Raw genomic sequence first — 20789 nt, 5'->3', positions numbered from 1 at the left:
TGCTTGACTAATGCTGAAACCACAGATTTTGAAGTTGACGTTTAACCAGTGCTAACTAGTGAGAAATGCAAGATTTCAGAGTTTGAGGGTCCTATTCCCATTACTACACCACAGTGCCCACTGTCAGCCTACATCACTAACTGATGCTGAATTCCACTTGCCACAGTGATTGTTCCCAGCATTTCTTCCTATATGTTACAGCACTCCCTCCTCCAACCATCAACAACTTAGGATCTTACTTCATACCTAACAAAAAAGTTTGAGGCCATTTGCTGAGAAATTCTTCTCTTCTCACCTCATGCAATCCTTTGCTATCTTCTGTAGTCTGAAAAACAAGCCCTTCTGCTTGATAAAACCAAAATGTATTCTTGATCCTATCCTTTCCCTTCTCCAGCAGTTTGTTCTCCACAGTCATCTTTAAACTCTTCCCCATCTACTGGTTCTTCCCCTGCTGTCTACAAACAAATCCAGGTCCTTAAAAAAAAGTATCATTTGATCCTGCCATCCCTTACTATCCCCTATATTTTTTACCTCAATTCCTTCAAAAATTCATGTAAACTCTTGTTTCTCTACTTTTTCTCCTCTTCTAAACTGCAACCTGGCTTCTGGCTTCATTTATATATTCAATTCCTATATTGAAACTGCTCTTTTTAATTTAATTAAAAATTTTTCATCTTAATAAAAAAATCATTTTTTGTTCAATCTGAAGAAGCATTTAAAATTTAAAAGAAAATAAAACCCTTGTAACAAATATGCAGTCAAGGGCAGTGCTGGAACCAGTGTTTAGTATTCCAATATAGAAGGTAAGGATTTTAAAAAGGAATACTTTATATTAAAAAAGACCTCTGAGTTTTAGTGGACTGCAAGTTCAAGGCAGAAGAACAGTAAAGGCTAGGTAATTGGGATTAAAGAACTTGCCCCATACAAAATACTTTATAACTACATCTCCCCCTCTTCTGTTGAGTTTTTTTAACTCAAGTATAGGTTTTTACCTTCTATTACTGCTGAAATCCAATAATAATGCTTCTATCTGAACACTATACTTTCCAGCCCAAATTCTACTTTACTTACCCACTCTACATTGATCTTTGAGTACTTTCAATATTTTGTGTTCTTCTTAATTTGCCCCCTCCCCCATCACATATACTTGTTGTATATTAGCATTTTTGTGAGTTTAAGTTTTCTAAGGGCAGGACCTGTCATAATGCCAGTTTCGTTACTGAGCACATAAACACCAGAGCATTTATAGAATTGAACTTCATCTTCAACCGAAGCAAAGGAGACACCAACTGAGCTACTTGTGTACTGGGGGATTATTGGGAAGAATAAGGAAGTGGGAAACATCAGATATAAACATCTTGAAGGCAGTACATAGGACAGGAGGAAGAATAAAATTCAAAACTTATCATTCTAACCCATTATTAACAGTCCACACATGTGCCAAACTTTGTTGTATATGTTTAAAGGGTTGCTACCTTGAAGGTTCACACATTCTTGGTGGAACATCATTATGATTATGAAATAAGCACATGTATGGGATAGGAACTATTTGTTTCAAATGAAGCACATAAATAAGGGGGGAAAGGGAAAAAAAACAGCCTCTATATGGGCACTGCTACGGACTTTATAAATAACTTATTTGATCACAACAATCCTGGGGAGTTTGTACAATTATGATCCCCATTTTACAGTTGAGAGTGAGTCAGACAAAAATTAAGTGACTTGCTCAAAGTCACACAGCTATTAAGGCTAGGCAGGATTTGTACTCCAGTCTTTTTGACTGCGGGCCTTTTGGCACCACTCAGCTACATAACAGTAAACTGAGATGTGAGTAAGGGGGCTCTGGGTTACACAATGCTTCCTGGAGTACATGGTATTTGAGGTGAATTCTAAAGGCTTACTCTACTGAGTGCCTAATATATCTCAGATAGAGTCTGTCCTAAAGCAGCTCTACATTTTATTGGAAGCATATAGCAAAAACAGATGGTAAAAAGTGAAAATATAGGTGATATCATGGATAGCGTGCTGGGCTCAGAGCCAGGAAGGCTTATCTTCCCAAGTTAAAATCTGCCCTCAGACACTTAGTGGCTGTTTGACCCTGAGCAAGTCACATTATTGTTTGACTCAGTTTCCTCATCTGTAAAAGACAAGGAAAGCCCAAAGGGGATCATGAAGTGTTGGCCACAACCGAAACAAACATCAAAATATACAAAATTTCCAGGAGAAAAGCACATGCCTAATATTCAGAACAAATCTTAACCAGAGAATTGGGATTCCAGGTGGGTGGCACAATGGATGGATCAAGCATCGGAATATATAGGAGGGATAGGTAGGTATCCTTTCCTTGGCTATTAGCATTTCTGCTCCATTTACTTTTTTACTTGGGGGGGGGGGGCAGACTTTACTCTCATGTCCTGCTCTGGAGAGTTTTCCATCCCCCATTCCACATTGTTTCCACTCTTCACACTGGTTCAACTTTCTGTTTTCTGAGTGGCCAGAGCAGGCCAAAGGCCAGGGGCCTTGGGCACTGTTGCTCATGATTTGCTTTGACCAATCAACTAAGCAAGACTTGAACCTCAACCCCATTTCCTTAGAGGAAGCCGGAGGACTGTGGTCATTGGTAATAAGAAGCAAGGAAACAGCTGCCCCTGATATTTCCCTGTTTTATCTGTCTTTCAAGGGGAGAGGTTGGGGGAAGGGAAAAGGAAAATAAGTATTTTCTTCATCAAGGAAAAGGTTAAGTCTTGCTCCCTGACCATAGGATGCCACAGCTGCCAAGGGACTCTGGAGTTCTGAATCCCAGCCCAATGCATTCATTCCCTCTATGCTTTTCCCCACCTAAATCATCACACTCTGTGGGCAGTGGTATGGGGTTTTTGTCTCATCTCTTGTCATTCAATGAGTTATTTTGAGAACTAGTTTGATAAGGAGCAACTTCCTGAGGTTAGCATGGGTGGGGTAGAAGAAAAGGAGAATTGATCTTAAAGAGTTCCATTCAGAAGGCATCAGCTTAAGGAGGATGACTAGAACTAAGTGCCCGTTGCCTGCTCTGTGGCTCTTGGGATGGACACCCCTGCTTTGGGGGCCTGGTGGTGTTCTCCCTGCCTGGGCCCTGAACCTGGATCCCAAATGGCCAACCCTCTACGTTGGCCCCAATGGCAGCCACTTTGGATTTGCTTTGGATTTCTACCAGGATGGCTATGGAGGGTGAGTCATGGGCCATGGGAAACTAGTGGAGTGAGGGCCCTGGGCAGATCAGACTGAGTACAGGGACATGGACAGCCCATAGGAGCCCCATACATGGATCCCTCAGATTGTCCACCCACCAATCCAGAGCCTGAATTTCTACCATTCATTCTTTCCAGGTGTGAATGAAGTTTTTCTTTGTTAAAATTTAGCTATCTTTGGGAAGCCCCACACTCAGCCCTTATTATGGGAAGGAGTTTGGATGACCTTTGTGCAGCCTTTGGACGTTTCCAAAGGATTGAGAGTGATAGAGATAAAGTTTTGTGTTAGGAGGTGGGAAAACATCAGTCTCTGGCCTGAAAGAGCCCATACATAAGGAGCCCTGGGACATACTATGGTCAGCAAGAAAAGGTACCTGAAGAGAATTGAGGCTGGGCAGGAAAAGGAACTGAAGGCAGACCTGAAGGTTTTCTTCTTCTGAGGGCTAGGCTGTGATGTCCCACTGTGTCCTTACACTTCTCCCCAGCTCAGATCCCATGCTAAGGTTTATTTTCCCTGAACTCAAACCCACTCTTAAATTAATTACTATGAATCCCTGCCCCGGCATCTCTCCACAAAGTTTGATCAGCCTCATCTTCCGGGCCCACTCCGTGGGTGATGCTGACCAGATGACCTCAGCTCGGGGTCCTTTCTGCCTGCAGCATTGGCATTGTGGTAGGAGCCCCACAGGCTGTAGGCCCCCAGGGGGAGGAGACTGGAGGTGTGTTCCTGTGTCCCTGGGCAACCCAGGGCAGTTCCTGCAGCCCCCTGACCTTTGATCTCAGTGAGTCTTGGGCCCTGGGAAGGGGAGGAGATGGGAACGCTGTGGGGAGGTGCTGTAACTCCACTAGGAGAGGCCTTTGATGGGAGGAGAGCCGGGCAGACCGAAGGACCACGGGAAAGGGTGACCGCTTACCTCCAATCTGGCTTCTCTCTTCTGCCCTCCCTTTCAGAGGATCAGACCAGCAGGGTGGGGCGCATCACCTTCAAAACCTTCAAGACCAAACAGGGCCTTGGTGCATCTGTTGTCAGCTGGAAGGACAACATTGTGGTGGGCACTGAGCAAGCATGGTCCTGAAGGGTTGGGAACTAGGCAGGTGGATTGGGCTGGCACAGAACAGCTAGAGCTTGGGCACAGGTTGGGCAAGTGTGCAGGAGAATGGAAGGAAGAGGCACGGGGTGAACGCTGGGTCACGTGGGCAAGGGTGACGGGAAGGGAGAGCCACACCACGAGCCCCGAGGGTGAGGGGGCTGCGGAGCGTCTGTGAGCACCGCCTCATCCCTTCTGGCAGGCATGCGCTCCCTGGCAGCACTGGAACGCGCTAGAGCTGACAGAGGAGGCCGGACAGACGCCCGTCGGGAGCTGTTATGTGGCTCAGCCCAAGAGCGGCCGTCGGATAGAGTACGCTCCGTGCCGAGAGAATGCCATGAACCAGCTCTACTTGAAGAACTATCGTGAGCAATGGCCCTCGCCCAACTTCAAACCCCGTGACCGGACCTAGTCCCCTCCCATGGGCTTCTCCCCAGAAGCGGCCACACCTCAGAGGAGGGCCCTAAGAGTGGCCCGCCCCTCTCCTTGGTCCCACCCCTTTGGGATTGGACGGGGTTTCCTGGTCAGGTGCATAACTGACCGAACTCAGCTCTCGGCATCTTCTCTCTTCCTAACCCCGTCCAGGCCGAGACTTGCGCTACTGCGAAGTAGGGTTCAGTTCCACCATCACCCAGGTGAATGAGCGGTACCAGAGCTGAGGACGAGGGAAATTAGAATGAAGGAGAGGGAAGCCATTCACAACGGGTGCCTAGCCCATCCGAGGGCCTTAATAAATATTTTGATTTGAATTATTGAATTGGGGCGGGCCGGGGGTGGGCCAGGACTCGTCTGTCAGCCTAGGGCTTCCCTTTTCTCTTCTGTGATTCCTTTTCAGTCTGGAGAGCTGGTCCTGGGGGCTCCTGGAGGCTACTATTTCATAGGTACCGTCCTTCCTCTTCTCCTAGCCTCGGATTACTCTGAAGTTTTCCCCTATGTGCCCTAGGGGCGACAGGTGTCAGGACACTGGCCTTGGCACCCTGTGACTAGAATGGGAACCCAGAATTCTGCCACCCCAACCCTTGATGCCCCATCCACCCCCCACCCCTACAGGACAGGGACCCAGGCGGTGGTGCAGCAGGGAATGCCTTCACTGGCAGCAGACTCAGTGTCCAGCATTTAGAAAACGCCTAAGTAAACACTTGTTGGATGAATAAATGCAATTCTTTTAATCTGAAACAAAAAACAATTCCGGCTCACCAGGTCTGATAGCCGGGGCTCAGCTTTCTGACATCGTGTCCAGCTACACTCCATCCGCCCTCCTCTGGACGGTTTCCTCCCAGCGTCTGAGCAGGGACATCTTTAGGGCTGAGTACCGGGATGCCTACAGGGGTAATGAGGCCCTTCAATATTTCCCACTCCATGGCTAATGGCCTGGATAAACCCTGCTTCCATCATCTTGCCTACACTCATTCTAATCCCTCCTCTTCTTATCACGCCTTCCTTTAGTCCTTTCCACCTGGGTGGAGGACAGGGGGTATAGGTAGGTAACTGAATGCTCCCTGTCCACAGGGTACTCAGTGGCTGTAGGAGAATTTAATGAAAACCCTAAAGATACAGGTAAGGCAGATCCACCCAACCAAGTGAGGTCAGGGAAGAGGGAGGCATTTCCAAGCTCCTAAGATGGGGGAGGGGTTCTAGATAGACCCCCCCACCTTGGAACCCAGGATGAGAGGTTATCCCCAAATTGCTCAGGGGCTGGGCTATTTATTCTCTAGAATATGTACTGGGTGTCCCCAACTGGAGCACAACGCTTGGAGCGGTGAGTCCCAGTCTTCCTATTTTCATCACCATCTCTCCTCTCCCCCAGTTCAGTTCCCCCCTCCCTCAGTCCTCTCAATCCACAACTCCAGAATGACCTTTCCTCAAGTTCCTCTTCTCCCTCTCATCTCCTTTTCTATTGCTAGACCATCCCCTAATTGGGCCAGTGGTTAAGAAAAGCCCTTATGATTGGCTGGATTCCCCATCGTGGAGCCTTCATAATTCCTGCCAGGCCTCTAGGTGGTCCCCCAAATACCCAGCCCTGTCTGTAATGGAACTGAGGCCCCCAACTTCCCCACAGGTGGAAATTTTTTACCAGAACCACAGCCTCCTGCAGTTGCTTCAAGGAGAGCAGGTTGGATGAAGAGGGAGCCCGGATGGGGAGGAGGGATTTGGGCCGGTGGGAGAGGGCAGTGGGAGGATGGGAGGGGCTGTGCCTGCTTATCCACTGCTCCACTGTCAATGTCAGAGGTGTGTCTGGTGGCTGGGGACTGTTTGAATTGCTCTGAATTGGAAAAGGAGATGGAAACCCTGGAATGTAATCTATATCCCATACATAATAACATATCCCCACAGGTTGCATCCTACTTTGGGCATACAGTGGCTGTGACTGACATCAACAGGGATGGGTGAGGAGGGGTGAAATCCCACTGCGGGGAAGCGTCCTATTGGGCAGTGTGTCTGGCATTTCAAAAGGTCTAGCCTCTCCAAATGAGACCCTTCCCAGAGCCCCCTGCCAGGGATGCTGTCCTAATCTCCTCTTTGGGCTGACAATACGCGCCCTTTAACAGGAGAGATGACCTCCTGGTAGGTGCCCCACTCTTCATGGAGCACAGAGCCAACCGAAAGTTGGCAGAAGTAGGACGTGTCTATATCTACCTGCAATCGCGAACCCCACACACCCTGAGCAACCCCAAGCATCTGACTGGCACGGAATTATATGGGCGTTTTGGCTCGGCTATTGCTCCTCTTGGTGATCTGGACCAGGACGGGTACAACGGTAAGGTCAAAGGCACAAGAAGGAAGAGGAGGCCTGGGTTCTGAGTGTGCTGGATGAAAAGGCCTAGCTGCTTCTCTTTCCTTTCTCAGACGTAGCAGTAGGGGCCCCGTTTGGAGGCTCCGATGGACAGGGCCGAGTGTTCATATTCCAGGGGCAGGACGAAGGTCTGGGCCCTCGCCCATCCCAGATTCTAGAGAGCCCTTTCCACCGAGGTTCTGGCTTCGGCTTTGCCCTGAAAGGGGCCACTGACATCGACGCCAACGGATATCCAGGTCTGCCTCTCTACCGTGCTACCCCCGTTCTCATCCCGGGTGGCCATTCTTGGGGCAGACCTCACACAGATAGGGCAGTTCCTCCAGCGCTGCCTCCCAATACCAGGGAGCACTGCATCTAGGAATCATTCTATCCCGGTGCCTACGCCTGCCCGGTCATTTTCAGTCATGTCCAACTCTTTGTGACACCGTTTAGGGTTGTCTTGGCAAGGATATCGGAGTGGCTTGCCATGTCCCTCCCTAGATCTGGGGCAAACAGGGTTATAAGACTTGCCCAGGGTCACACAGCTAGTGAGTTCTGAGGCCAAATTTGAACTGATGGGGAGTCTTTCTGACTTCAGGCATAGCACTCTGTCCACTTCACCAACTAGCTGGCCCTGGTGCTCACACCTAGATCTACCATTTCATGGTCATTAGGCTCTTGCCTTCATCTAAGCTGAAAGGATCAGATACTTCTTCATCAGGATCCCTAAATGTTCAATTTTATTAGCCCAAATTTCCATGGTGGAGGGGGCAGCTGGGTAGCTCAGTGGATTGAGAGCCAGACCTAGAGACAAGAGGTCCTGGGTTCAAATCTGGCCCTAGACACTTCCCAGCTGTGTGACCCTGGGAAAGTCACTTGACCAATACTCAGTAATGACTCCAAGATAGAAAATGAGGGTTTAAAAAAAATTTTTTTTTCCCCATGGAGGAGGACAAGAATAAGCAAGGAAGAATCCATAGCTTCTAAACTGATGAGGTAGGGGAGAACATAGCCTCCATTTTCATTTCTCACTCTACCTCCTGTGCTTACAGACCTGCTGGTGGGGGCATTTGGAGCCAACCAAGTGGCTGTATACAGGTGAGCATTGGTGTGGAGCAGTCTTCCTAAGAGAACTCTGTGACCCCCTTTACAAGTATATATGGAGGGGGGCGGGGCAGGCAGCTAAGTGGTTCAGTGGATTAAAAGCCAGGCCTTGAGATGGGAGGTCCTGGGTTTAAATGTAGCCTCAGACACTTCCCAGCTGTGTGACCCTGGGCAAGTCACTTAACCCCCCATTGTCTCGCCCTTACCACTCTTCTGCCTTGGAGCCAATACACAGTACTGATTCTAAGATGGAAGGCAAGGGTTTAAAAAAAGTCTGTATAGGTGTCCCTTCCACATTATGACTTTCCTCATCGTGGTTCCAGTATTGATCAGCATAAGAAATTAGCCGGGAATTTGTTGAGAATTTCGCAGAAGCCTCAGACAGCACACAAAAGCCAGCAGATGACGCAGACAGTTTAGAAACTCAGAAATGTGTAAAATATAAGATCAACATGTTTCATCTTTTGATACCATAAAGATGCACATTTTCTTTTTTAAAGTTAAAATAAGTAAAAAGTCAAAGCTTGCTCCCCCCAAAATGTGAAAGCCAGCAGATGACACACAAAGGCTAGCAATGTAGAGATGTCCTAACATTGACCCACATAGAGCCTATGACCAAATTCTTTATCCAAATTTTATAAGAAGTTACTGTAAACGGCCCATAAAAGAAAAAGAACAAATTCAGACTTCTCCAATATGAAGGGAGAGCCAAAACCTTTTACAGGGATTTTCCAGATTGTGGGGGTGAACCCTGACCCTACAGGGGCCAGATTAAGGTGGGGGAGGGAAGCGCATGAGCCTGCTGCATCTTCCCTAGGGCTCAGCCTGTGGTGTGGGCCACCGTGCGATTACTGGTGCCAGAGGTGCTGAACCCAGCTGTGAAGAACTGCGTCCTCCCAAAGACCAGGGCTTCCGTCAGCTGGTGAGGAGGGGAAGGGAGGGAGGACAGAAACGGGCTCCTTGAGAGACAGCTAAGCTTCGGCTTGAGGACGCTGATATTGACCCTTTTCCTCTTCCAGTTTCAATATCCAGTTGTGTATCAGCATCACTGGGCACAGAATCCCAGAGAAGCTTCGTGAGTGTCACTGCCCAGCTTTAGGGAGCACGGGTTTGGGCACAGGCGATGAGCTTCCCTACCGTGGTATTTGCTCATCTTCCTTCCCTTCCCCCTGTGTGCCCAGGTATAAACGCTGCGCTGCAGCTGGACCGGCTGAAACCACGACAGGGTCGGCGGGTGCTACTGCTGGGCTCTCTGCAGTCGAGCACCACTACAGAATTAGAACTAAGCAGTGGACATACCCCTATCTGCCACAGCATCGAGGCCTTCTTGCGGGTAGGATGGGCGCAAGATTGGGGTTGACAGTGTCAGAAGCTTAAAGAGCATCATCAGAAAATATTTCAGTTCTGGGGGCAGCTGGGTGGCTCAGTGGATGGAGAGCCAGGCCTAGAGACGGGAGGTCCTGGGTTCAAATCTGGCCTCAGACACTTCCTAGCTGTGTGACCCTGGGCAAGTCACTTGACCCCCATTGCCTAGCCCTTACCACTCTTCTGCCTTGGAGCCAATACACAGAATTGATTCTAAGACAGAAGGTAAGGGTTAAAAAGAAAAAAAGAAAATATTTCACTTCTATAATGGCATTGCACCATGCCCACTAGGGAATTTCAGTTGATGTCAAACTGTTGCAAATAGCGATAAATGGTAGCTAAACAAATCTAATATCCTATTCCCAATTTTTCCACCGCTGTCCCTGAGCTTTTCTATCCCAGCCTCCATGGCTCCTTGTAGTGAGACTGGACTTGTTGAGGTAGGGAGAATAGAGGTGGGAATTTCATGGTGAAGGTCTGGCACTGGAAGAATCTCTGATGGAGGGGGAAGATATTGGAGGGGCGGGGAATTTTTTTTTTTAAACCCTTACCTTCCATCTTAGAATCATTACTCTATATTGACTCCAAGGCAGGAGAGTGGTCAGGGCTAGGCAGTGGGGGTCAAGTGACTTGCCCAGGGTCACACAGCTGGGAAGTGGCAGAGGCTAGATCTGAACCCAGGACCTCCAGTCTCTAGGCCACTGAGCTACCCAGCTGCCCCACTGGGGCAGGGAATTCTTGACGCTCCACTCCCATTATCTCACCTCCAGGATGAGGCTGAATTCCGGGACAAACTGAGCCCCATCATGCTCAGCCTTAATGTGTCCCTCAAGAATGAGGGGGCTGGCGGTCCCCTGCCCCTTGTACTGAATGGAGACACTCATGTACAGGAACAGGTAAGAGGAGGATCAGACCAGGAGAAAGGGGATGTTGGAGAAGAAGCGGACATGAGGCTGAGGGGACCAGTTAAAGTTGGGGGTAACACAAAGGAAGGAGACTGAGGAAATTACTTGGTCTTGGACCCAAACTCCTGATATAACAACTTTCCCCCCAGACGCGCATCGTACTGGACTGTGGGGAAGACGATGTATGTGTGCCCCAGTTACAACTCAGTGCCAACGTGTGAGCAGCCCCTCCGCCCCCCAATCCCGAATCTGATATTCTCGCCCGCCTTGGCCCCCTTACTCCTTGGTGATCTGGGATGAATCACTTGAACCTCTCTGGCCTTCCTCTTCTGTAAGATGAGAATTCAGTTCGATGAATACGGGCTTGGAAGCGAACATGCAAGGCTTCCGGCTCTGAGCTATGCTTTTGAGATCTCCTATCTCCTTCCATCTTCCCTGTCCCCCCTGAAAATTTTTTTTTCACCAATTACATGAAATAACAAATTTCCACAAAAGTTTTTCTTAGTTATATGATCCAAACTGTGTCTCTCCCTTCTTCCCTTCCCTCTCCTGGAGCTGGCAAGTAATTCAATCTAGGTTCTACGTATATTATCATGCAAAACATATTTCCATATTATTCATTTTTGTAAGGGAGCAAACTTATAAAACCAAAGCCCCAAAACATAAACCCAAACAGGTAAGTGAAAAATCATATGCTTTCATGTGCATTTCTACTCTAAGAGTTCTTTCTCTGGAGGTGGAGAGCATTTTTATCTATGCTCTTTTTTAAAAAATCCTTACCTTCTGTCTTAGAATCAGTATTAAGTATTGACTCCGAGGCAGAAGAGGGGTGAGGGCTAAGCTTGTCCAGGGTCACGTAGCTAAGACCTATCTGCGGCCAGATTTGAACCTAGAACCTCCCCTCTCTAGGCCTGGCTTTCTAACCCCTGAGCCAGCCGGTTGCCCCCTTCCTCTCCTCACCTCCCCAGTGGCCCCGTCTCCACGTCCTCCCTCCCGCCCCACCGCATCTCTGTGATTGTGTCAGCCCTTGCCTGGCTCCTGCCCCAGCTTTCCTCTCTCTGTGCTCCCTTTAGGAAAGGTTCTCCGCTCCTCATTAGGGCAGACAACGTGCTGGAGCTGCGCGTGAACGCCTCCAATGAGGGGGAGGGCGCCTATGAGGCCGAGCTGGCAGTGCACCTTCCCCCGGGTGCCCATTTCATGCAGGCGCTGAGTGACGTCAAGGTGAGGCTGGCTGAGGGGGGGCATTTGGGGCTCCTTCTGCCCTCGAGCACCACAGCTCACTTGGAGTCCATTCTGGGGTGGGTTTGGAAAATAGTTATTATTCTAGTATTGGGGGCTATTTGATGTCTCCCTGTCTCCCCTGCGCAGAACTTTGAGAAACTACTTTGTATCCAGAAGAAAGAGAACGAGAGTCAGATAGTGCTGTGTGAATTGGGCAACCCCATGAAGAAGAATACCAGGGTAAGGGGCGGCTACAGAAGGGAAGGGAGACCAGGCGCCACTGGTCGGGCCAGAAGCCAGCCTAAAGCATCTCGCCTTTCTTGCCTTTCCAGATGAGAATCCTGATGCTGGTGAGTGTGGGAAACCTGGAGGGAGCTGGCCACAGCGTCTCCTTCGTGCTGCAGATTAAGAGGTATTGAGGTTTCCCTCTCCTGAGCGTCTATGCCTTCATCCCCCCATGGAGCAGGCCTCCTAGGCTCATCTAGAAAGGACTTCCAGGAGCCCTAGGCCATAGGGCCAGAAGGGGCTTTAGAGCCCACCTGGGCCAGGGCCCTCATTTTGCAGGTGAGGAGGCGGGTGTCAGAGAGTACGGGACATCAGGTCACACAGGCAGGACTCGAACTCAGCTCTCCAAACTCCAGGGCTCCTTCCTCTGCCGTCCTGCCTCATCCCTTGGTCTTCCCAGCTCCCAGGCAAGAAGGCTCATCAGCAGTCCTCCAAGGAAAGATGCACTCCCTTTGTTCTCAGCACCAAGTCTGTCTCTTGGGCATCAAAGTTTAAATCCATTTTGGCAGGCTGTAGTGCAAGTACGTCCATGCCCTCCAGGAAGCCAGATGTGTCCCAAGGGAGTTCACTTATCCCGCAGAGCTGGGTGATGCCCCAGGGCGGCCCCCTGGCCGGAGGTGCCTCTCCTCCGTCCCTCCCTCCCCTCCATCTCCTTTCTTCCTCTCTCTCAACAGCAAGAACAGTCAAAATTCCAACAGCGAAGCCCTGCGACTAGAAGTCCCCATCAGGGCCAAAGCCCACGTGGAGCTTTTTGGGTGAGGGGGCTGAGGCTGCAGGAAGGCCGGGGCTCTGAAGGGAAGGGACCGCTGCTGAAGTGGGGAGGGCATGCAATGGCAAGGGAAGGACGGGCACATAGAAGAAGGAGGGGCTCAGCCCAGTGGGGCTCTGGTGCTTGTCAGGAACTCCTTCCCCGCGTCCTTGGTGCTCGCTCCACTCCATGAGGGGACCCTGGCGGGTGAATACTCAAGAAATGTAGAGGACGTCAACTTCAAGATCGAGGACGCCGCCAAGGTGGAGCATGCATTTGAGGTGTGGAGCAGCTGGGCAGGGCGCGGGTAGGGAGTGGGCTGGAGAAAAGGATGTGTGGGTGATCAGGCCCTTGCCTCGTGTGCCCCATGTCAGGGAGGGAGGGGGTGCTCCATGCTTGACTCCCTTGCTCCCTCCCCCCCAAGCTCCACAACCAGGGTCCAGGGACGGTGACTGGACTTCAGCTTTGGATAGACTTCCCTAGCCAGTCCCTGTTTGATGACGTGCTCTACGTGCTGGAGGTTCAGGCCCAAGGGGGCCTCCAGTGCTCTGCTCAGCCTCCGCCCAATCCCTTCAATGTAAGTCGGCCAGGGTGGCAGGGCTGGGCAGAGAGGCGTTGAACGGGAGGCTGGAGAAGGGAACTGCTGGGGAAGAGGTTGGAGCAGGTCGCTGTGGCTAAGGAAGCCCCAGGGTCCAGCCGAAAGAAAGCCAAGACATTCGTACAACCCAGTGGAAGTGCTTATCGGCTCTGGAGCGGGGAGGGAAAGGGCATGAATCATGCAAACATGGACAAATACTTTTCAAAAATAAAATGAAATGAAAAAGAAAGAAGTTCAAGGAAGGGGAAAAGAGGAAAGATAGGGAAAGGGAGGGGAAGGAGAGCCAGGCTAGCTGTCCCAGAATTCCCAACTTCTGAATGGGACATCCTCCACCTCTACAACCCAACAGCCAATCCAAGGGGCAGGAGGGAGGTTTGGGGAGAGAGACAGAAAACATCCCTGGAATTTAAGTAGGGAAAGGGGAGGGGGGCAGCATTCGGGTGTCCGGGGGATGTCAGATGCTCCAGCTTGGAGACCTTCTGGGTCTCCAGCGTGAGAGGGGAGACGGAAGCATTCCTGCTGACGGAGGTTAGAAAGCCTGTTCCGTACGTAGAATCTGAGGACAGCTCTGCTTTTATCTCTGCAGCTGAAGGTTGGGCCACCGTCCCCTGCTCCCAGCTCTACTCCCCAGTTCCAGCATGAACGAGAGAAGAGGGAAGCTCTTGCTCCAGAACATCTAGGGGGGCTCCAAGAACCCAAACTCCTGGTGTGTATGCAGCGTATCCCGTACCCTTCAGGGGGGACAAGGGCCACCTAGGGAGGAAACCCCTTGTTCAGCTCCCTTTTATCCATCCAAGCATCTGACTCCCTCAAGTAGGTTTCATCCCTTAAAAGCAGCCTTTCCCCCAAGGGTCTAATGATGACCCTCTGTTGGATATGGAGTCTGTACACAGATAGTACATGGCTTCCCCATGGAAGCCTTGAGGGCTATGGGAATGGAGAAAGGGACCCATAAATACTTATTAAGGATTCTGGATTGGATGTCCAAGGACCTAGATTCAAATCTAGCCTCTGTTCCTTACTATCTGTGTGATCTTGGTCAAATCCCATCTCTCCAGGCCTCAGTTTCATTGTCTGTAAAACCAGTGGGTTGGAATATTGCTGTCCAGTTGTTTCATTCATGTCCAACCTTTGGAGACCCCGTTTGGGACTTTTTGGGCAAAGATACTGGAGTGGTTTACCATTTCCTTCTCCAGCTTACTTGACAGATGAGGAAAATAAGGCCCACAGGGTTAAGTGACTCGTCCGGGATCACACAGCTAGGAAGTGTCAGAAGCCAGACTTAAACTGAGGTCTTTCTGACTCCAGGCTCGGCGCTCTCTCTACTACCTATTACTACCTAAGCTTCCCTAATGGCGTGGAATAGATGAACTTTAAGGTCCCTTCTACCTGAGTTCTTTGACCTGTGAAAATATTTCCTTTGTAAGGCACTGTGAAAGACACAAAGATGCTCAAGATTGTACCTGCCCTCAAGGGGCCGTCAGGGCCCTCCCGACTACGTAGGCCTTTCAGTGCAGATGTACATGTGTGCATCTGTTTGTATGTATGCGTGTCTCTCTATGTGGTATGTGTGCCTATATATGCACGTGAGTGTGTAAGGGCATCATGGATAGACTTCTGGGCTTGAAATCCAGAATTGAGTACAAAGTCTACCTCTGACATTTTCGATGTGACCCTGAGCAAGTCACTTCTTTTTTTTTAACCCTTACCTTCCGTTCTGGAATCAATATTGTGTATTAGTTCTAAGGCAGAAGAGAGGTCAGGGCTAGGCAATGGGGGTCAAGTGACTTGCCCAGGGTCACACAGCTGGGAAGTGTCTGAGGTCACATTTGAACCCAGGATGTCCCACCTCCAGGCCTGGCTCTCAATTCACTGAGCCTCTTAGCTGCCCCCAAAGTCACTTTTCCTTAACATTTTCTTAACCTTAGTGTTTATCTGTATAATGAGAATAATAATAGCATTAACTTATGGGAATGTTGTGAAGTTCAAGTGCAATAATGTGCGTGGAGGGCCTGGCAAACTTTAAAAGGACATATATACACACCAAGCTTATGGAAAGTGATGAAGCTCCTCATTTTCTGCGTGCTGAGGGAGGAAAAGAGTGAGTCTGGGAGTGGAGGGAAGGAGAGAGCCGGAGGGTAGCCGCAGAGGGTGATGGGATGGCGCGGTGATGTCCCCTGCAGAACTGCAGCACGTGGCACTGCACCTCGGTGTCGTGTGAGCTGAAGCAGATGGAGCGAGGCCAGCGGGTCATGGTCACCATATCCACCATTCTATGGATGCCTGGGCTCCTTGAGGTACCGAGGGTGGGAGCCAGCAGAGCGGAGCCCAGCCCTAGCTGCTGGCAGCCTGGGGAGACACAGAACCTAGTTGTGTGTGGAGACAGGTGGGCGTGCGCAGATTCTGCCGAGTAACGGTATTTCCTTCCCTTCCCTTTCTTCCTTGACCTTCCCACCCCAGAGGTCGCTGGACCAGTTTGTCCTGCAGTCGAAAGCCTGGTTCAACGTCTCTGGGCTGCCTTACGATGTGCCTGCTGAGAGCCTGCCTCATGGAAATGTCGTGGTTGGTTCAGGAGGGTGGAATTGTAGCTTGAAGGGATGGGGATGTTACCCCGATGGGGAGTAAAGGGCAAACCGCGGCTCCGGGGACCCCGGGTCATTGCCCCATGGGGGCCTGTTTCTGAAATGGGATGGGGGCGTCCTCCCAGGTGGAGACCAAGCTGCTTCAGGTATCTCTGGAAGAAAGGGAGATTCCCACCTGGTGGGTGGCCGTGGGCGTGATATGTGGCCTCCTTCTGCTGGCCTTGCTCATCCTTGTAATGTGGAAGGTAAGGAGGGGCGAGAATATCCCGCTGGCTTGGCTTGGCTATTGTGGGAGTGAGCAGCCACCGCTCGTGTGGTGTGATGGGGCCCGAGAAGGTCCGTTGTCCCAGAAGACTTCCCACTTGCTGAGAGTGCTGTGCCCTAGGTTCATGCCTTCGAAATGAGCGCTGTGCTCTCCTAGCGGGCTCTCTGCTCCCTCTGAAGTCCCCCAGGTGTCTGGAGAGGGAGTAGAGAGGGCCGCAGGTGCAGCAAGTCACGAACACCTTCCTTGGAATGAATGAGTCTGACTTTATCTTTCTTTGCTTTCCTTGATTAGTCACCGTTATTGTTGTCATTCAGTCATGTCTGATTCTTTGGACCTATTTGGGGTTTTCTTGGCAAAGAGACTGGAATGGTTTGCCATTTCCTTCTCCAGGTCATTTTATAGCTGAGGAAACTGAGTCAACAAGGGTTAAGTGACTTGCCCAGGGTCATACTGCTGGAAAGTATCCGAGGCCAGATTTGAACCCAGGAAGAGGAGTCTTCCTGTCTCTAAGCCTGGCACTCTGTCCACTGTGCCACCTAGCTGCCCTATTATTCATCCAGTAAGGGATTATAATACATGTGTGTGGACAGCTAACTGGGTGGGTGAGAGTGAGGAGCATTGGACCACTTGGAGAACATCTTGCACTTGAAAGGGTGAGAGAATTGTTGGAAAATTTAAGTCAGCCAATTAACTTTTTTAAAAAATCCTTACTTTCTGTCTTAGAATCTATACTGAGTATTGGTTCCAAGGCAGAAGAGTAGTAAGGGCCAAGCAATGGGGGTTAAATGACTTGCCCAGGGTCACACAGCTAGGAAACATCTGAGACCATATTTGAACCCAGAACCTCCCATCTCCAGGTCTGGCTTTCTATTAAGCCACCTAGCTGCCTCCCTCCCAGTTAGCATTTATTAAGTACCTACTACGTGCCAAGTATTGTAGCTACAAAGAAAAACAAGACAATCTTTGCTTTCAAAGGATCTCACAGTCTAATGGGGGAGATACTGTGCAAATAACTAGTTACAGAGAAGCTATATTCAGGATAAAATAGAAATCATCGACAGAAGGAAGGCCCTAGAATTTAGGGGGTTGAAGTACTTGCTGTCTAGGGAGGGAGGAGGACAAAAAGAGAAGTTGGATCATCACAAAGTGGTAGAAAATGAATGTTAAAAATTATTTCTACATGTAACTGGGGGAAACACAATAAAATATTATGGGGTGGGGGGAGGATTGGGAAAGTTTTCCTGTAGAAGGTAGGATCTCTAGCTGGGACTTGAAAGAAGCCAGAGGCAGAGATGAGAAGTGGAAACATGGGGAAGAGCCAAGGAAAATACCCAGTTAGCAGCGGGAGTGTCTTGTTGAAGGCCAGAGTCCCTGAGACACAAGATAGGATATAAGACTGGAAAGGAGAGAGGGGCAGGTTATGAAGGGCTTCAAAGCCAAACAGATAATTCTGTGTCCTCTGCAGAGTATCAGGGAGTCATTAGCCACTAGAGTCTATTGGGGGTACCATGGTCTGCCCTTTGGGAAGATCATTTTGATAGCAGTTACTGTGGTCATCCATTCATAAGGTGGTGAGCACCAAGATGGCGGCAGCCTCAGAAGGAAAAAGAGAAGCAAATTTAAGAGATGATTTAAAGATAAAAACAACAGAGTTTGACGATGAATTGGATGTGCGTGAGAATGGGAAGTTGAAGATAGCACCTAGTTTATCTACCTTATCTATTTATTTTATTTTATTTTATTTTTTGCTATCTACCCTAGTTTGGGTAACTGGAAGAATGGTAGCATCCTTGACATTAATAGGGAAGTTGGAGGAGCAACTAGGTGGTTCAGTGGATAGAGTTCCAACCCTAGAGATCCCAAGTCCTGGGTTCAATATGGATCATCCAGCTCTGTGACCCTGGGCAAGTCTCTTAACCCCAATTGTCTAGCCCTTGCTTATACTGAGAATCAATTCTAAGGTAGAAGGTGAGGGTTTAAAAAAGAGAGACAGACAGAGAATGAGACTGAGAAGAGTAGTCAGATAGGTGAGGGAATGAGGAGACAGTGGTATCCCCAAAACCTAGGGAGAAGAAATAAATAGAAACTCCTCGAGGGCAGGAACTGCTTTCAATTTTATTTGTATCCCTACAATGTCTGGCACATAGTAAATGCTAACTATATGCTTGTTGATTGTTGATTTGGAATTAATTAAAAAGGAAAAGTATAGGTGGACAAAGGCAATTTTGGCCTGTTTCTCAGTTTTTCTGAGGATAAGGTAGGGCATGGGTGGGTGGGAGAAGTGGTGGAGGCAGAATTAAGAGAGTAATTGGGGCACATACTCTCCCCATTTCTACTTCTTCAGTTGTTTATCCTATATTTAAAATCTTGGATTGGTGCTTTAAGTCAAACTTTTGGGGCAGCTAGATGACTCAGTGGAGAGTCAGGTCTGGAGATAGGAGGTCCTGGGTTCAATGGTGGCTTAAGATGCTTCCCAGCTGTGTGACCCTGGGCAAGTCACTTAACCCTCATTGCCTAGTCTATATTGCTCTTCTGCCTTGGATCCAATACTTGGTCTCAATTCTAAGACCAAGGTAAAGGAGCACCTACATGGCACAGTGGATAAAATGCTGGGCCTGGAGCTAGAAAGACCTGAGTTCAAATCTAGCCTCAGACACTTCCTAGCTGTATAATCCTGAGCAAGTCACTTAACTCTGTTTCCTCATCTATCAAATGAGGTGGAGAAGAAAATGCCAAGAAATCCCCAAATGGGATCACAAAGCATCAGATACAATTGAAATGACTCAGTAACAATAATTTAGATAAGACAGAAGATAAGGGAAGAGAGAAGGAAGACTGTAGACATTCGCTACATCAAAGAAAACAGCCCTAGAGAGATCCCAATCTTAAAGGGGAGACTAGACCATGGGCCTAGCTAGAATCTATATTCTCTTATGTATGTGCCACTCTCCTTGAGAGAGAGAGCAGGAGGACTAGTCCTGGGTTTGAGTTTCACCTTTGCTAAGACTTTGAGTGGGTCATCTCTCTTCCTTTGAGCCTCAATTGTCTCCCTTAACCAATGAGACAGCTATTGTACTGGATGGCCTATCAGGTCTCTTCCAGCTTTAAATCCATGAGCCATAGGCCCAAGTTCTTGATTTCACTCTGAATTGGCCCCTCTCTGGGTCATTTTCCTCTATAAAATGCTTTATGTTGGAATAGCTGGTCCCTGAGCTCGAATATTCTATGATTCTGTTCTCCCACCCCCTTTTCCAGGTTGGCTTCTTCAAAAGGAATCGCCCACCCCTAGAAGAAGATGAAGATGAGTAGACGAATACTTCCTCTCCTCCCTCCTTCATACTTTACAGTTGGGTTTGCTGCCCGCTGCCCTCCACCTGCCTCTTATCCCTCTTGGTGTGTGTGGAGGGTGGGGGAAGGAAGGCAGCCAGGCAGGGCTGAGCCTGGCCAGACAAGCCCTCCCAAATCCAGGCTTCTCTTGCTGCCCTCCCTGAGCATGGATCTTTTGATTCTGTCATAATTCCCAGAAAAATGGACCCTAATAAATGAATCTGATGCCTAATTCTATATGGTTCTGTCTTCTGCGATTGGGGAGGAAGGCTTTGGGAAGGACTTGGCTCAGAGAGGGCTCTGGATCCCCCTTGGAACTGGCATTTCTACAGTGTGGTGCTTGGAATAGAGGGATTGGGCATGGAGAAAAGGTGGGGAGTGTATCCCTTTGTGAGTTTATTATTTTTTTAATTTTGTTATTTTGCCTCCAGTCACTAGTAAGTCCTCATTCAGCCTCAACCCCAGGCATCTGGATGAGAGTGGTGAGGAATTAGAAAATGATGGTGGGGGGGGGGGAATGTATGAAAGAGAACTGAAGAAATCAAGAATGAGAAAGTGGAATTGGAAGGTGGGGGTGGCATTTGGGTTTTGCTGGGCAGAGATACTGGAGTGTTTTGTCATTTCCTTCTCCGACTAATTTGACAGGTGAGGAAACTGAGGCAAATAGGGTTATATGACTTGCCCAGGGTCTGAGGCCAGATTTGAACTTGGAAAGATGTCTTCCTAATACCAGACCTGTACTTTATCTACCTAGCTACCCCAAAGGGGAGAGAGACGGGAGGGAGGGAGAAGGTGGAGAGGGATGGGAAGTAGGGGGAGGATGGGAAGGGGGTGGAATTGGAGAGAGAGGTGATAAGTTTGTTGGATGATCTTCACAGCAGTGAAGTGGGGCATTGAGATGAGGATGGAATCTCGGGTATAAGAGCAATGGGAAGGTTTAGGAGTGAGTTAGGCAGTAAATCCCTTTGCCTCAGGCACAAGGTAAATATTCGCGGGTGCTAATGGAAGGCTAAAGCCAAGAATGAGCTGAGATAAGCAGAAAGTACTGAATGGGAGAGAAAGGAAATGTTTAGAAAAGAAGGTGAGGGGAGGCATGTGCTGCTTGGGAAAGATGTGTGATGGGGAGATCTTTGCATCAGCACAGCATCTGGCAGTCTCCTAATAGTGGACAGAAAGGTGTGGGCTGGATTCTAGATGGACTCCTGGCTGCTCAAGAGATCTTGCCCAAAGAATTGGATATTATGGACAGAATGCTGGACTTGGTGTCAGGAGAGATTCCTGTTCTTGTGCAAAGACTAGAT

The 20789-nt window shown here is 49.1% G+C and overlaps 1 protein-coding gene across 4 annotated transcripts; it reads left to right on the top strand.

Annotated features, from left to right (window-relative positions):
* The first annotated feature begins 756 nt into the window (after positions 1–756).
* On the top strand, positions 757–19720 carry ITGA2B (integrin subunit alpha 2b). 4 transcript variants are annotated; one of them, XM_007482435.3, is made up of 30 exons: positions 764–3207; positions 3888–4009; positions 4179–4276; positions 4518–4680; positions 4901–4950; positions 5151–5196; positions 5516–5644; positions 5825–5872; positions 6031–6074; positions 6375–6428; positions 6650–6702; positions 6865–7073; positions 7163–7345; positions 8141–8186; positions 9010–9114; positions 9212–9267; positions 9374–9525; positions 10328–10453; positions 10612–10679; positions 11536–11683; positions 11831–11923; positions 12016–12095; positions 12643–12723; positions 12868–12997; positions 13141–13293; positions 13901–14020; positions 15498–15611; positions 15775–15876; positions 16022–16141; positions 19417–19720. In XM_007482435.3, the coding sequence occupies exons 1-30, from the start codon at positions 3020–3022 to the stop codon at positions 19468–19470; spliced, it is 3135 nt and encodes a 1044-aa protein (XP_007482497.2). In that variant the 5' UTR covers positions 764–3019; the 3' UTR covers positions 19471–19720. The 4 variants fall into 4 exon arrangements, with proteins under 4 accessions (XP_056672934.1, XP_007482499.2, XP_007482498.2 ...); XM_007482437.3 differs by lacking the exon at positions 16022–16141 and having other exon boundaries at positions 760–3207; XM_007482436.3 differs by lacking the exon at positions 15498–15611 and having other exon boundaries at positions 761–3207.
* Positions 19721–20789: the final 1069 nt, after the last annotated feature.

The sequence above is a fragment of the Monodelphis domestica genome, chromosome 2 (assembly GCF_027887165.1).
Source record: "Monodelphis domestica isolate mMonDom1 chromosome 2, mMonDom1.pri, whole genome shotgun sequence".
Taxonomy (NCBI): domain Eukaryota; kingdom Metazoa; phylum Chordata; class Mammalia; order Didelphimorphia; family Didelphidae; genus Monodelphis; species Monodelphis domestica.
Note: the sequence above shows the minus strand (reverse complement) of the source record. Positions and strands in the feature narration are given on the sequence as shown.

Bases quoted from the DNA above. Each gene is read 5' to 3' on its own strand.
- ITGA2B (XM_007482435.3), top strand. From the start codon at position 3,020: ATGACTAGAACTAAGTGCCCGTTGCCTGCTCTGTGGCTCTTGGGATGG. The intron at 5,645-5,824 runs GTAATGAGGCCC...CCCTGTCCACAG, and splicing joins GTACCGGGATGCCTACAGGG to GGTACTCAGTGGCTGTAGGA. The intron at 7,074-7,162 runs GTAAGGTCAAAG...TTCCTTTCTCAG, and splicing joins GGACCAGGACGGGTACAACG to ACGTAGCAGTAGGGGCCCCG.